We start from the raw sequence: 15,584 nt of genomic DNA on the forward strand, positions 1-15,584 counted from the left end.
CCTTTTCTAATTTCAGTTTTACTTTGTTTTGCAAGATTTTATAAAGATTTATGTGTGTGTTTAAGAATAAAGGAATACCTAGTAATTCAGTACAATTTGTTGGTCAGCTCCATGTGGTCATAGTGCTAAGAGTCGGGGAAATGGGTAACTAAAACTTGTCGTCTTTTTGTGTTTCGCTTTTATACCATTCCTCTGCAATTGAACTTCACTGGGAAAAACTTGAGAAAAGATAGGTTACGTGATAACCTGCGGAGAAGCAGGGTGTTCACGGCATGGTGCTGTTCTCTTGCAGCACGTGGTGGTCCTGGAGTGCACGTGCCACATTATGTCCTACTTGGCCGACGTCACCAATGCACTGAGCCAGAGTAATGGCCAAGGCCCAAGTCACCTCTCGGTGGATGGGGAAGAGCGGGCCATCGAGGTGGACTCTGACTGGGTGGAGGAGTTGGCAGTGGAAGAGGAAGACTCCCAGGCGGAGGATTCAGTGAGTACCGCGTAACCCCAGGGGACCGCAGGGTGACCCCTGACCAGCACTTGCAGAGCCCATGCTAACGAGCTCTTGGGTCTCCCCCACAGGCCTTGTGAGCTTCAGAACTCACAGTCCTTATTGCCATCTCCCACATTAATGTGATTAATGCCAAGTGTGTCTCCAGGCCTGTGGAGCAGGCTATAGGGAGCTAGCCTCTTGGGTGAAAGGCCTGTTGAATTAGGCATGTGCCTTCTTCCATCCAGGGGCAATTATCCTGCTGTTCCTTAGTTTGCACATCTAAAGGGGAGTTTCGGGGATGAATTCTTCATGGGACTGGTGTGAGCTCCTTTGTAGAGAAAGCATAAGATTTCTCTCTTTCTTACCCACAAGACGCTAAGGTCTCACCTGAAATTGTAGCACATTTATAGCCGTAAGCCACTTCAAGGTTTCTGTGTGCCATTTATAAGTCAACCATTTTATTTATATAGCTTGTGTTTTTGTGGGTGTCTGGAGGGGTGTAATTCCAGTTAAAAAGACTTATTATCTTTGAAGGATGAAGATTCTCTTTGCAATAAACTTTGCACTTTCACCATCACTCAGAAGGAATTCATGAACCAGCATTGGTAAGAAGAGTTCTCTCTTTTAGGTGAGGGCGTGCCAGGCTTTGATTGTTGGGACTTCTGGGCTCATTTGCCGGCTCTCGTTCCTCATAGGTACCACTGCCACACCTGCAAGATGGTCGATGGGGTGGGTGTGTGCACAGTGTGCGCCAAGGTGTGCCACAAGGATCACGAGATTTCCTATGCCAAGTACGGATCCTTCTTTTGTGACTGTGGAGCCAAGGAAGATGGCAGCTGTTTGGTGAGAGACTGGCACACTTGCTGGGCTGACAGGGTGACTTGTTAGTGACATGAGAAGGCTTAACCAGCCTGGAACTCTGCATGTCCCCTGGGTCTAGGAGTACATTCTGTTTCTGTCACTAATCATGCCGTAAGAATGTTAGAACTTGCAGGGTCATTTGAGATCTTGGAGTTTTTATGAGACCCCCCCATAATTTCCGACATTGTAACCAAGACCCATTGCTCTGTGTAAGTTTTAGATGTTAGGCAATCACCACGAAGAGCAGAATTCGGGCCTTTGGCTGTTGTTTCAGTGGCTAGCCAGTTTCTCCTGTGGGTCAGATTTGTCTCCAAGACCTCGGGGCCTCATTTCATCTGTGCCTGTGGCAAGAGCTTAGGGCCCCAACATTTTCTGTCCCAGGCGCTGGTGAAGCGAACGCCTAGCAGCGGCATGAGCGCCACCATGAAGGAGTCAGCGTTTCAGAGTGAGCCCAGGGTGTCGGAGAGTCTGGTGCGCCACACCAGCACGTCCCCCGCTGACAAGGCCAAAGTCACCATCAGTGATGGCAAGGGTGCTGACGAGGAGAAGCCCAAGAAGAGCAGCCTGTGCCGCACGGTGGAGGGCTGCCGGGAGGAGCTGCAGAACCAGGTGGGTGCCCGGGGCGCCCGGCACCGTGGGCGGAGGGCAGAGCCCGCAGGTGGTCCTCGTGCAGACAGTGCCCAAGGCTGTCCATGCAGCTCCACTGGCAGGCCTGGGGGCTGTTTCCCCTTTCTCTGGGTTTTCCCGTTTCCGCAGTGTGAACGTGAAGCAGGCGTGTGGTCAGCTGTGCCTGACAGGGAGGGTGTATCACTGAGGAGTGTGGGTGGGGTTTGTGGGAGGGCGGGTCTGAGTTCTGTGGTGCAGTGGAGCTCCCTTCCGGGGCCAGGGCTCTTCATCTGAAGCACAGACGACAGGGCAGGATTTGAGTTTTGTCGAATTTCCTGAGGATGGCACACAGCTAGCACCATTCTAGTTTCACAGGAGAGAAGCGAACTGGTTGTGCGTGATGGGCATGCCTGAGCATTAGGGTGTCTGCGAGGCTCCTCATTTAGAAAGGTGGCTCTGGAGTTAGCAGCCCAGCGGCATGTTGATTGGGATCAAGTCCAGTATTGGGAGAAAGGGATGATTCTCCGTAATGGATTCCGAAGGTAGATTCTGGCAGGATTATGATGAGTATGGCCCGTAATTCTTTGTCTTTTTTTTTCCATTCGTGCATTTGGATTTTTCTCAGGCCAATTTCTCCTTCGCGCCTCTCGTGTTAGACATGCTCAGTTTCCTCATGGACGCCGTTCAGGCCAACTTCCAGCAGGCGTCCGCCGTGGGCAGCAGCAGCCGGGCGCAGCAAGCCCTGCGCGAGCTGCACACTGTGGACAAGGCGGTCGAGATGACAGACCAGCTCATGGTGAGTGTGTCGGGTTTGGGGACCGAGACTCTGCAGCGTGGTAGGTGCTCTAAGAAACATCCTTAAAGCGGTCAGTCCCTGGCCATTTAGAACTTGGAACCTGAGGCACTGTGACATGCAGAGTGCAAATCAGCACGTGAGGTGTGTCTTGTAAAGAAGCCGTTTTGAGTGCGTCCCCTTTTCATTCCGCCAAGGTGTGAGGATCTTCATTTGGAGGCAGTTAGAACAGAAATTTCTTCTGTAGATGAAAGAGAAAACCTCTGTGTTGTATCTTCTTCGCTAAGAGTTATCTGACTTGCAAAAGTGTTTGTCCTCTTTTGCTTTAGGTGACTTTCCTTTAGTTCTTTGTATGACATGGGTTACAAGTTGTAAGTCATTATCCACGGTAAAACCTGTGCTCGGCACTGAGAATGGATTTCCGGCGGGTCTGCCGGGCCTCTTTAGTGGACAGTGCAAAAATGAATGAGGTACATGGCTAGGTCTCACAGGGTGACTGCTTTTAAGGGGAAAATAGTTATATGGAAATCCACATGCATACAGACACACATATACTAAGGTATTTTATTAAAAACTGGTTAGAGTTTTACACAGCAGTTGCACATAAAAGATGGTTCTGAATCCATTTAAGTCCAAGATACCTGAATATAAGGGTATAAGACACCTATGTAGTTCAGTGTGTTTTCTTTACTCTCAAAACAAAGAAACAAAAAAGTCACAGTTTTAGAGCATGGTTTTTAGACTTGTAGCTATTAAAGATGAAGATAAAAAGTACTGGGATGGTGTTGGTAACCCACAGAGCTGCTGGCTTTCAGTTTTCCTAGGTTGGTTCAATGAGAAAACATTCCATAGCACTATCATTTTATTTTTCAAAAAGATCATATGTTTTTTGAGAGCCAGTAGTTTTAATTAATTAAGTTTGGGTTTATGAAACACTCACTACGTTGTTCTTACCAGATGATAATAACTTCACAAGTGTACCAGTGTCCGTGGGTCAGAGATCACATCCATTACTTCTGAATGACCAAGCTGCAGCATCTTTATCACCTGAACAGTGTGCGAGTCCACTTGACCTTGCTTGTCTTATTACTGCCTCCTCCCTCGGCTTCCCTCTGTTCCAGGTTCCCACCTTAGGCTCCCAGGAGGGTGCTTTTGAGAATGTCCGGATGAACTACAGCGGGGACCAGGGCCAGACGATCCGACAGCTCATCAGCGCCCACGTGCTCAGGCGCGTGGCTATGTGTGTGCTTTCCTCCCCCCACGGGCGCCGCCAGCATCTGGCTGTCAGCCATGAGAAAGGCAAGGTGGGTCCTCCACTCCTTCCCACTCATTTCAGGTCCTGTTTGTTTTAAGTGCTAAGTAGAACAGGTAGATGACTGTGCCCAGATTGGCCCTCGGAAAAGGTTTATCAGTTTTGAGGACTGTGTCAGGGACAGTGCTGAATGGGCATTTCTACGTGAGCCCTCAGTTCCTAGATTAGCCTGAGATGACTGGAATGTTCCAGTGTGACTGGGACAGAGGTTCTGTTTCTAATTAGTAAATTCCCACTGAACACGCCCTTCCAGCCCCTGGGAAAGGTGGTAGCCAGCAGTTACCTGTGGCATTGTAGCTCCCATCCTTGCCCAGTTGGGTCGCTGTGGGAAGGCATAAGCCAAGAGACAAACAGCTTCATAAGAAGGCTCGGCGTTCCTTGTTTAGTTCTTTCCTGCCCTCCTAACCCTCTAAGGACACAGGGAAGGTGATATGGTGTGAGGGAGGCGAGGGAATGGTGCTTATCTTAACTCTCGTTTTTCTGTATTCTGGCTTCTGTATCACCAGTAAAGTTAACATTTTAGAAGTGAGAAACAAATTAGAGATATGTATGTTCTTAAAATAGCTCAAAAATACTTTTTTCTTTTTAAAAAAATATTTATTTATTTTTAGAGAAGGGAAGGGAGGGAGAAAGAGAGGGAAAGAAACATCAATGTGTGGTTGCCTCTTGTGCGTCCATACTGGGGACCTGGCCCGCAACCCAGGCGTGTGCCCTAGACTGGGAATCAAACCGGCAGCCCTTTGGTTCAGTAGGTTGGCATTTAATCCACTGAGCCACACCAGCCGGGGCTCAGAAGTACTTGCAGAAACATTTTGTAGTAGACTATAAAGGATATAGTACCTAGAAATTTTTTATTTATGAACTGATTATACAAAGAGAAATCGGTCTTACTACTCATTTGTTTGGTCCTCACTGGAAGGAAGAAATGAAAGAACATTCCATATCTTTCAGCAAGGAGAAGTAGGGGCTGATATTATTGTTCTAGGGTTTTCCAAAGAGGCTCGTCTACAATAAACAACTATTGACGGGCCTGGTGTCATTGCTGTTCTCTGAGAAGCCCGGGGTGAGAAGAGATTGCTTGTTCTTTTGCAGATCACTGTTCTGCAGCTCTCCGCACTCTTGAAGCAAGCAGATTCCAGCAAAAGGAAGTTGACTCTGACGCGCCTGGCGTCTGCTCCAGTCCCCTTCACTGTGTTGAGCCTCACTGGGAATCCATGCAAGGAAGACTACCTGGCTGTATGCGGACTGAAGGTAACAGTCCAGATCCAGGATCCTAATCACCTTCTCTCTCCTGTTCTCAGCACCACTTACTCTTAGTGGCTGTTGAGGGTAAACTTAAAACCATTAGAGTGCCAAAGAAATCTCTCTGAATTCCTTCTAGATTGTTTTCATTTGGGATAGTCTTCATGTGTTCTTGAACCTGAACATGTCCTAGACTGTCTGAATACTGTCTGAGGACAGGGAATGTCAGGGAAGAAAAGGGAACGTTTGAACTCTGGAATGAACTAGCCTATTTCCAAATCATCTCTCAACCAGTCTGTCCCTTAACCCGTGTCCAGGACTGCCATGTGCTGACCTTCAGTAGCTCAGGCTCCGTTTCGGATCACTTGGTGCTGCACCCCCAGCTGGCAACGGGGAACTTCATCATCAAAGCCGTGTGGTTGCCTGGTTCACAGACCGAGTTAGCGATCGTCACCGCAGACTTCGTCAAGGTACCGTGTCAGCTCTGTTGGTGTGGTCCCAGAATAGTTTTGCTTTTAAATCTGGAATGTCTGATCTCCCTTGTGTGCTAGCTTTTCCCAGAAATTAAAAATAAAGAGTCCTAATGTTTTGTTGCCTTTTGTTACATTGGCGAGCGGCAGCTTTCTGTGTATAGGTGACATGAAGTTGATTCTGGTTCTGCCCGCATCGTACCACAGCTGTTACTGTACCTGATACCGAACTTGCCGATGTGTACCTTTCCCCTACTCGTTCCTCGAGGGAGAGGAAAGATAGTTACCGTTGCAGCTCTTTGCATCGATCAGGGTCGTTTGGGGATGGAGCTGCAGTAGAGCTCCCTTACTTCCTTTCTCTTCCTTCCGCTCTGCAGATCTACGACCTGTCTGTTGATGCCTTGAGTCCAACTTTCTACTTTCTCCTGCCGAGCTCAAAGATACGAGATGTTACCTTCCTCTTCAATGAGGAGGGAAAAAACATCATTGTTATAATGTCTTCAGCCGGGTACATCTATACTCAGCTCATGGAGGAGGCCAGCAGCGCCCAGCAGGGACCCTTCTATGTCACTAATGTTCTGGAAGTCAACCACGAGGACCTGAAGGTTAGAGCAAATGTTGCCATTTCCTTCTATTCCAGGTATAATTAGCAATTCTGCTCTGTTCTTTTTCTTTGCTTTATGCTTCTAACTTTTTATCTCATAGCTAAAACTCTTGTTCTTTAGGACTAAACCGATTCAACTTGACGTTTCTTTATTCCCACGTGTGTTTAAGACTTAGCCACCGGGGTCTTGTGCTTAGACTGTGAGGGCCCAGCATCTCGACTGAAAATCAATCACCAGCAAAACAGGAAGCTGGTAGCCAAGGCAACATGTGAAGTTAATGCAGGTGTTGTGTCCTGTCCCGACAGGACACCAACAGCCAGGTGGCAGGTGGCGGCGTGTCTGTCTACTACTCCCACGTGTTGCAGATGCTGTTCTTCAGCTACTGTCAAGGCAGATCGTTCGCAGCCACCGTCAGCAGGACGACCCTGGAGGTGCTGCAGCTCTTCTCCATCAGCGTCAAGAGGTGGGAGGGGCCGCAGTGCTCAGCTTCGTGGCGGCCACATCCAGTAGGGTGGCTGCACCTCCCTCCCAAGTCCTGGTGTCTGTTCCGGGTTTGGTGGAATGCACTTTTGTCCAGTAAACGTCTTCCGTCCTTGCTTGGTGTTTCTGAAATCATGCAACTTCCAGTATTGGTAGTTTTGGCTGTGTGCTCATTCTGTCCCCCACCATGGAGACCCCAGGCTGTAAGAGGTGGTTTGCGGTGAGGCCACTGTCCCTCAGAAGGAAAAGCTATAGTCGTGGCAGCAAACAGGATTTGTTTTATCCTCTCCCGAGGACGTGCTTATTGATTTTAGAGAGAGGGAAGGGAGGGGGGTAGAGAAAGGGACAGAAACATCAGTGCGAGAGAGACATCGATGGGCTGCCTCCCACGTGCGTCCTGAGTGGGGATCCGACCCACAGCCTGTGTGTGTGCCCTGACTGTGAATCAAACCTGCAGTCTTTTGATTTACAAGGTGACACTCCAGCCAGCGGAGCCACACTGGTCAGGGCATCAAATCTGATTTTAATGTGGTCACTGAGTTTGGAGAAGGGAAAGTAAGTCCCTCCTTGACACGCATGCTGTCACAGGCCCCTTAGGTTGCCCCCTGGGGGACTGACTGGTCGTGGAACGTGGCGTCATCAGTAGTGGGGACATGGTTGGGGTTGGGGAGGTCGAGGCTTCCGCCAGGTTTCCAGGTAATAGCGGTGTGCGTGCAGTAGTGAGTGTTCGTTCAGGGAGGAGGAAGAAGGGGTTTAGGACTTCCTGCTGTCTCTCTTAGCTGCTGTCGAGGGCCGTTCTAGCACTTTGTCTCTGGTCTCTGTTTTGTGAACTACCTGTTTGGGATGGAATAAAAGAGATGGCATTCACACATAACTTGAAGTACCTGGAGGTCCTCACTAGGACAGTGGGCCGTGAGCCTTAGGCCGCTCCACGGCCCTGTGTAGTTGACAGCCTCTGGGCACATGAGCTCACCTGTGCCCTCAGACAGTGGAACCTAGCATTGGAGGTGCTAACCAGGACTCCCACTGAGGACACACGTCGGGGCACGTGAAAGTAAATACGTGGCTCGACTCGTGGGGAATTGAGTTCCTGCCCAGGGGTCTTGCTCTGGGAGTCCAGTGTGTAGTGAGGACGGCCGTTAGGTCCAGGGAAGCACTAGCAGATGGTGACTGGTACCTAACTGTGGCCACCTTTGTTGTCCGCAGTTCCAATGGTGGCAGTAAGACGTCTCCTGCCCTCTGCCAGTGGTCTGAGGTGATGAACCACCCTGGCTTGGTGTGTTGTGTCCAGCAAACAACAGGTGTGCCGCTGGTAGTTATGGTGAAACCAGACACTTTTCTCATTCAAGAGATAAAGACCCTTCCTGCCAAAGCAAAGGTCAGTGCACATTCTCCTGTTGCTTGAACAGGCTGAGCCTGGTCTGGTTCTGTGTTGGTCTGTCACGTGCCTTTCCCAGCTTTGTCAGCGGAGGTCCAGAAAAGTGTTTGGATCTGGTTTTTTCTGCACGTCTATGTCACCCTTAGGCAGCCCTGCAGCTGGCTGTGAGAGTAGGTGCTTCTCTGCCTCATTCTCTCCGTAGGTTCTGATCTGTAGGCGCAGAAACTAATGCCCTCCTCTGTCCCCTTCTCCTAGATCCAAGACATGGTCGCCATCAGGCACACGGCCTGCAACGAGCAGCAGCGGACGACGATGATCTTGCTGTGCGAGGACGGCAGCCTGCGCATTTACATGGCCAACGTGGAGAACACCTCCTACTGGCTTCAGCCGTCCCTGCAGCCCAGCAGCGTCATCAGCATCATGAAGCCTGTCCGGAAGCGCAAAGCAGCCACCATCAGTAAGGCCGCCTCACGGCTGCGGGGGCGGGGGGGTGGTCTTCTAGATTGCCACTCGGTGTGGGCTGGGTAAACATCTGTGAGGAGTCAGCGACTCTCCGCTTGTGCATTTAAAAAATATTTTTATTTAAAAGATTTTATTTATTTATTTTTGAGAGAGGAGAAGGGAGGAAGAAAGAAAGGGAGAGAAACATTGACTGGTTGCCTTTGCCCACCCCCACCTGGCATCCTGGCCCACAACTCAGGCACGTGTCCTGACTGGGAATCGAACCAGTGGCCTTTAGGTTCATTTACTAACGCTCAGTCCACTGAGCCTCACCAGCCAGGCCTCGCTTGCACATTTTGTAAAGGTAGGGATGTGGGCCGGCTGATTTCCAAAAGCAGAGTGGGGTTTCCTGAGGCCGCCGGTGTTCCGTGAGGATCTGGAGGGACGTCGCACAGGTGGGACATGCCCGCTGGCGTCTACCTCGGGCCAGCTGTGCTCCGGTGCCCAGGAAAGAATCATCCCTCAGCCCGTGTTTGAATGTTTTCTCTGGGTTTAGGGGAAATATCTTGCCTGCTGTGAAGTGCAGGACAGGGCTGATGGGGGAGTAGGCTCTTTGGTTGGTCCGCTTCCCCGAGCAGTGAGGAGCCGCTCGCAGGTCTCTGAGCTGGGAGCCTTGCTCCTGACCGATAGAGGACTCTTCAGGGAGTGAAGGCCTTAACGTAGGAGCGAGGGAATCTGGCTCGGCAAAGACAGCTGCAGGGGTCCTCCCACCACCTGCGTGGGAGATGGTGATGCCACTCACCCTCCCGTGAAGAAGTATTTCCCGTTGGTTTTACATAAAGCAGCTGTGAAAGGACCTACTGCTGTGTAACAGACAGCACCCAAACCAGCTCCGGTGTCTTTGTCCTGCTAGGCAGTGCTGTGGTTTATAGGGACGAGGACTGTTGGCCAGCTCCCTGCGTGCAGGCATCGTACTGATGCCGACACTGTAGCCCAGGGTCTGTCTAGAAAGCTCGGAGCACATGAGTGTGGGCTCCACTGGGAGTGGGCAGGCAGCGGCAGAGACCCCACTACCAGTGCTCTCTGGTCATCTGGTGCTACTCTCCACAGCGACGCGCACGTCCAGCCAGGTGACCTTCCCCATCGACTTCTTTGAGCACAACCAGCAGCTAACGGATGTGGAGTTTGGCGGCAATGACCTCCTGCAGGTCTACAATGCACAACAGATCAAGCACCGGCTGAATTCCACTGGCATGTATGTGGCCAACACCAAGGTGAGGACTGCGTCTGGCTGGGTTCCGTCCCTCAGAAACGGTATTGTTCGGAACACATTTCTTTTTAGAATGCAGGTATGAGGTCTTTTCCCCTGGTCCTAGTTGAGTGGTCCCTGGCTGGTGCAGCAGGGCTACCGTGCAGAGGACCGGGGGTGGTTCGTGCTGGTGAGAAGGGGGAAAGGGAGCCTGAAGTTGAAGAGCTCTGCCCCCTGCCTCAGTGTGCCCATCTTTGGCAGCAGGAAGTGATTAGTGGAGGGCGGAGAGGGTACGGGTCTCCTCTGGGGTCACACACCGAGAGACTGTCAGAGGAAGGAGTGTGCAGGTTTGCCCTTAAGAACTCGTATTCATTCTCTGGTGTGCGCCTTTCCGCCCTGCAGCCCGGTGGCTTCACCATTGAGATTAGTAACAACAACAGCACGATGGTGATGACAGGCATGCGGATCCAGATTGGGACCCAGGCGATCGAACGGGCTCCGTCGTATATCGAGATCTTCGGCAGAACTATGCAGCTTAACCTGAGTCGCTCACGCTGGTTCGACTTCCCCTTCACCAGAGAAGAAGCCTTGCAGGCTGATAAGAAACTGAACCTCTTCAGTGAGTCACCAGCCCCTGGCACAGACTGTGTTCTTCTCATTGTGACTGCTGACCCAGGCCGCTTCCCTGTTGGCTCCCCATGTTCTGGGAGCCCTGTATTCCAGCGATATCTCTGTAGCCTCTACTGGCAGGAATCTCTGAGCTTTGTCTGAGATATAAAGAGGCAGGGTGACAGGAAAAGGATGTACTTGAGAATGGGAGGGGCCCCAGGGGGACAGACACCCATTGGGTTGCACCCTGCCTTGGTGCCCACTTCTGTAGGCCGGGGTCGTCCTTGCTGCGGGGCTGCCTGTGTGTTTCTGCGGAGCAAGATTAGCATCTGGAATCACAGGGCTGCCTTAAAGCACAGATGAGAGCCTAAGGCCCCATGTCTCTGGGAGGGGTTTGGTGGTCCCTGCCTTGCCATGCCATTGAAGACTTGAAACCCTCAGAGTACAAGCCCCTGAGTCTCTCTCTCCAGCACTCACTGGCCAGCCCTCTGATGCTGCGGTGTGGATGGTGGTGGTCCGTGCTCTGAGCAGAGGGAGTGCTCTGCGCTCCCTGGGGTGGGGGTGGGCGGCGTGGCCCCCGACAGACCAGTGGGTCTGATCCTCACAGCGGTGGTGAGCAGCTGTTCTTCCCCCTCGTAGACTGGTCAGTGCAAGTGTGTTTGGGGTGTGCAACATCTGTACAAGACTGAGGTGCTGCGGCTCCTCGGGAGACAGGCCCCTCCATGACTGTGACGTGCACGTGATGTGTGTTCTGCCCAGACTTAGTCTGGTCTCTGCTTCGGAGGCAGTGGCCTTAGCCCTTCAGAGAATGGGCTCCTTAAGGCCTCCTCTGGCTTGTTGTAGTTGGGGCCTCTGTGGATCCGGCCGGAGTCACCATGATCGACGCCGTGAAAATCTACGGCAAGACGAAGGAGCAGTTTGGCTGGCCCGATGAGCCCCCGGAAGAGTTCCCGCCTGCCGCCGTCAGCAGCATCTGCCCTTCAAACCTGAACCAGACCAATGGCACCGGGGAGAGTGACCCGGCCGCCCCCACTACGACCAGCGGCACTGTCCTGGAGAGGTACCGGCACTGGCGGGGGCTGGCTGCAGTCCTCACCGGTTTTCACCTTCCCTGCAGGGCTTGTGTCTTCAGAGAGCCAGTCTCTGTGAACTGCCCCAAGTCTAGCCTGTGATTTTCAAGCTTGCACACAGCTCCCTGGCACTCGCTGTCTCCTGAGTGTGCAGGCAGAGAGCCTGGAAGTGTGCTGAGAGCCGTCGGACTCCAGTCTCTGCCCGGGGCTCCTGTGTCTTCTCTTAGTGCTCAGGTGTCCTTTGGAGTCGCCAGAGGATGCTGACTAAGAAGCTTAAGCCAGGATTATGGATTAGGATCCAGTCTTGCTGAAATTATAGGGGAAAATCTCCCCTTTCATTCTGATTCCATCATTTTCTCATCTTTCTCTGCAGCAGCAACTTATGTCGTGGTAACACTGCTGCCAGAGGTTGGCTACTGCGTCTATAGCAGAGCTGAGAGCCTCCTGGCTCCCTCCAGTGGCCTTCTTAAGCACTGCGCTTGGCTTCTTTGCACTAGGTAGCTGCTGGTTTGCCACGGCAGATGGAGTAACTCATGATGTGAGATGTTGAGTTTCTTACATTGTAAGTCAGAATAGCCTGGCTTGGGATCACTGCCTCCCACCAGCAGCCTCCCTCTCTCCCTTTTCTCTCTTTTTTCTCTCTCCTTTGTCCCCTTACCCTATTCTTATATTGTTTGCTTAGGATGTGTTTCCAAGTTTCTCTGAGCTTCACATTTTTTTCCTTTTTTTCCTTTGCTTCCCCCCAAAGTTCTGAAACTGAGTCCCTAACCAAGCTGGACCGGTTAGTATGCCTTCTTCCTTTCTCTGCACGAGTGAGTGTGTGTCAGAGAGCCGTGCGACCCGAAGTGGCTTGGCGTCGGTCCTGCTTCTGTGGAGAGCCCCCCCGCTTCTTTCTGTCTGGTCATTGCATGGCTGCAGAGCTGTCCGCGGAGCAGCGGGGAATGGGGAGGGCGGTGCGTGCGCACTTGGTGTTGGCCGCTTCAGACCTCGTTGGCTCTGTCCCCCTCACCCCGTTCCTCTCCGTGCCCTCTCTGCAGTGGGCGGGAAGGGCGGCCAGGGGCGGTGGGGCAGTGGAGGAGTCCTTCCATCTGAAAAGCCACTGGGGAGCTTATTTCGTCCCACTTCCTTTTACGCCTCTGGTCCCTCTTCCCGAGCTCTTTACTGCCTTCCTCTCCCCCTTGACCTCTCCCTCCAGCTGCCCCTTCAGTCCTTCCCCTTTCTGTTTGAGCGTGGGCCATCAGAGTGTTGGTCTTCACACTGTGCACACGAACCCCGCAGGGCCGGCCCTGGGGAGCGTGCTCCGAGGTGCCCTCCTGCAGTTGGGTTTCCTGTCTTAGCTTGGGTTTCTAAAGGTGCTCTGAAGTATCATTTAAATGTTGGCGTTGGCACACTCCTGAAAACACGGTTTGCCCTCTCCCCATACTTAGGGACTCATAGGAAGTGCCTCTGTGCCTTTTCTAAGAGGCGTAAGTGAGTGTAAGCTGTTTTTACCAGTGTGAGAAGATGGCTTCACCTTTTCCCTGGTGTGAGTGTCCCTTTGCCTGTGATCTGTGGGCGCCTGAGCTCCGGGCCTCATCACATCCAGACTTCTAAGCCCATTTCAGTGATCCCAGCCATAGGCAGCCGAAGGAGCACGTTTATCCTCTTTGCGGAAGAAGAGCCCCGTCTCCGAGTTACAGAGAATGAACGTGGCCTCAGGCTGATCTCTGAGCGGGCACCAGGTTTCTTCTGGCCCACACCACTGGGAGCGATGTGCATGGTGCTCATGGCCATGGTGCTCATGGCCGGTCCCTGTGCTCCGGTTTTGCGTTTGGCATTCATTAGCTGTCCCCAGGGTCCTCAGGACTCGAGTTTGCACTGGCCAAAGCACAAGGCAGAGAGAAGGGCTGTTGGGCTGAAGCCAGCTTTTCTGTCTCCCTAGGCTGGTTGTGAGTTCTTTAGAAGCCCTGGAAAGCTGCTTTGCTGTTGGCCCAATCATCGAAAAGGCAAGTTCCTTTTTCAAAGTACACGGGAGGCTTTCTGGAGAAGCAGGAAGGCAGTGGAGTCGTCGGAGGCCCCGGGGACTCGAAGCTGAAGAACATTTACAGCTTAATCTTGATTTGCAGAGAGGCTCCAGGGAAGTCTTCAGCTTCAGGCCTTCTGTTCTACTTTTAGGAGGCCCGTAGTGTTTCCTAGAGTAGGGTGGTGCTGGTAAAAGAACGCTGTTCCGGGGGTCGTGAACTTGGACTCAGTTTCTGCACCTATGTTGTGAGATTATAATTTTTGAAATTCTTTGTTTGGCTTTTTGCAGTCCCTGGAGTGTGTAACCTTGCTCTACTGGTCTAGAAGGGAAGAGGGGGAGGGCAGGGTTCAGACAGTGCATTTGGCACGGACTGGATAGGGTCAGTGGTAGGTAACCCTGCTGTCTGTTGCGTCAGGAGAGAAACAAGAATGCAGCTCAGGAGCTGGCCACCTTGCTGCTGTCCCTGCCGGCCCCTCCCAGTGTCCAGCAGCAGTCCAAGAGCCTCCTGGCCAGCCTGCATACCAGCCGCTCAGCCTATCACAGCCACAAGGTAAGCGTTCCCTCTCAGGGGTGTTTTCTGAGTACTGACAGGGCATGGAACTAAGTTGGCTTTTCATGTGTAAAGCAGGAGTATGGTTAAGTAAGGTGGACGGCATAGCGTTGCAATTAGACCCCTGCAGTCCGAAATGTCTCCTGAGAAATTAGTGGATATCGCTGCAACCGAGGACAAGCCAACAGTGGGCTGCGCGTTTGCGCTTGTTTCTCAGCACCAGCAAGATTCACAGAAGAGAAGGGAGGGCCATCAGTGTGTGAATGCTCCCTCCTACTGGAAGGGAGGGAGGAGGGGGCTCCCTCAGGAGAGCAGGATGGCTGGTGTTTGCCTTTCCACCCGCTGTGGCCCGACTGGGCGAGCCTGCGGTGGACGGGGGGTCTCACCTGTGGAAGTCGGCAGGGCTGAAGGTGGCCAGTCAGGCCGGTTTCTGGTTTCTGTAGATGGGAAAGACGACAGTTCAGACCCAGGCTTGTGGGTTAGCTTTGTGCCTCCGGCCCAGAGATCTGGCACATTGTCTCAAGGAGAGACAGTTTTGGGGACAGTTTGTGTGAGGCGCACTTACAGGAGATTGGCTCCTTCACTGTAGGAAAGTGATCTGGGGTGTTACATTCCTGGAGAATTGAGTGGTTTCTAATTTTCCCAGTATACTTTGTACTGACTTTGTGACTTTTAAATTTTGTGTAGTGCCTTTACTATTTTATGTGTTAAGAAGTTTAACTTTGAAGATTTGTTCCAGTTAGCCAGGTGGTAATCAACCTGTTCTCCGGAGGGAGGTAGCCAGCCTGCCAGCCTGCCAGCTGTCCTCTCCGCTCTAGTGCCGTGACCCCTCTGTTGTAGGATCAGGCCTTGCTGAGCAAAGCTGTGCAGTGTCTCAACACCTCCAGCAAAGAAGGCAAGGATTTGGACCCCGAGGTCTTCCAGAGGCTGGTGATCACAGCTCGCTCCATTGCCATCATGCGCCCTAACAACCTCGTCCACTTTACGGAGTCAAAGCTGCCCCAGATGGAAACAGGTGAACTTGGCCTATGTGGCCGTGGTCCTGAAATCTGCAAATACATTTTCTATGGCCTTTCATCTCCTTGCTGTTCTCACTGGCCTCTGGCTGACTGCATGCTCTGGCCAGGGATCTTACCCTGGTGTCTTTCTACCTGTGGAGGGTTCGTGACATTAGGCTTGTACCATTTTAAGTAAATACTCCTTCCACTGCTTACTCCCTGGGTTGTTGTTGGGTTTATTTAGTGCTCTAGACATCAGTCTAGTCTGTCACTGTGTCTTATGATTTTCAGGGTAAAGTTAAAAGTTAGAGCACCTTCAGGCCCCAGGTGCTTTAAACCGCTAGGGTCATGTCTTCGGCTTTCGTGCTGCTTTCGTTGGTTCGTGTGGTGGTCCGTCTCGGTGCCCGAGTCTGTTTCCTCCTCCTTCCCAC

At 52.0% G+C, this 15,584-nt stretch overlaps 1 protein-coding gene across 5 annotated transcripts in view; it reads left to right on the plus strand.

Annotated features, from left to right (window-relative positions):
- The window catches only part of UBR4 (ubiquitin protein ligase E3 component n-recognin 4), a 119,150-nt gene that overhangs the window by 44,453 nt on the left and 59,113 nt on the right, over window positions 1-15,584 (plus strand). For 3 of the 5 annotated variants that reach the window (XM_037045056.1, XM_037045055.1, XM_037045059.1), the window contains exons 35-53: window positions 293-484; window positions 1,022-1,092; window positions 1,183-1,330; window positions 1,730-1,957; window positions 2,580-2,750; window positions 3,869-4,051; window positions 5,152-5,310; window positions 5,619-5,771; window positions 6,149-6,376; window positions 6,682-6,839; window positions 8,063-8,234; window positions 8,490-8,691; window positions 9,786-9,949; window positions 10,327-10,543; window positions 11,377-11,593; window positions 12,352-12,384; window positions 13,525-13,588; window positions 14,021-14,155; window positions 14,996-15,170. In XM_037045056.1, coding sequence (XP_036900951.1) covers window positions 293-484; window positions 1,022-1,092; window positions 1,183-1,330; window positions 1,730-1,957; window positions 2,580-2,750; window positions 3,869-4,051; window positions 5,152-5,310; window positions 5,619-5,771; window positions 6,149-6,376; window positions 6,682-6,839; window positions 8,063-8,234; window positions 8,490-8,691; window positions 9,786-9,949; window positions 10,327-10,543; window positions 11,377-11,593; window positions 12,352-12,384; window positions 13,525-13,588; window positions 14,021-14,155; window positions 14,996-15,170 — 3,070 coding nt within the window. The remainder of the gene's footprint in view (window positions 1-292; window positions 485-1,021; window positions 1,093-1,182; window positions 1,331-1,729; window positions 1,958-2,579; window positions 2,751-3,868; window positions 4,052-5,151; window positions 5,311-5,618; window positions 5,772-6,148; window positions 6,377-6,681; window positions 6,840-8,062; window positions 8,235-8,489; window positions 8,692-9,785; window positions 9,950-10,326; window positions 10,544-11,376; window positions 11,594-12,351; window positions 12,385-13,524; window positions 13,589-14,020; window positions 14,156-14,995; window positions 15,171-15,584) is intronic. The other 2 variants (XM_037045057.1, XM_037045060.1) reach the window with 1 other exon arrangement.

This window comes from Sturnira hondurensis, unplaced genomic scaffold (assembly GCF_014824575.4).
Source record: "Sturnira hondurensis isolate 20B ecotype Veracruz unplaced genomic scaffold, ASM1482457v3 Scaffold0004257, whole genome shotgun sequence".
Lineage (NCBI taxonomy): Eukaryota > Metazoa > Chordata > Mammalia > Chiroptera > Phyllostomidae > Sturnira > Sturnira hondurensis.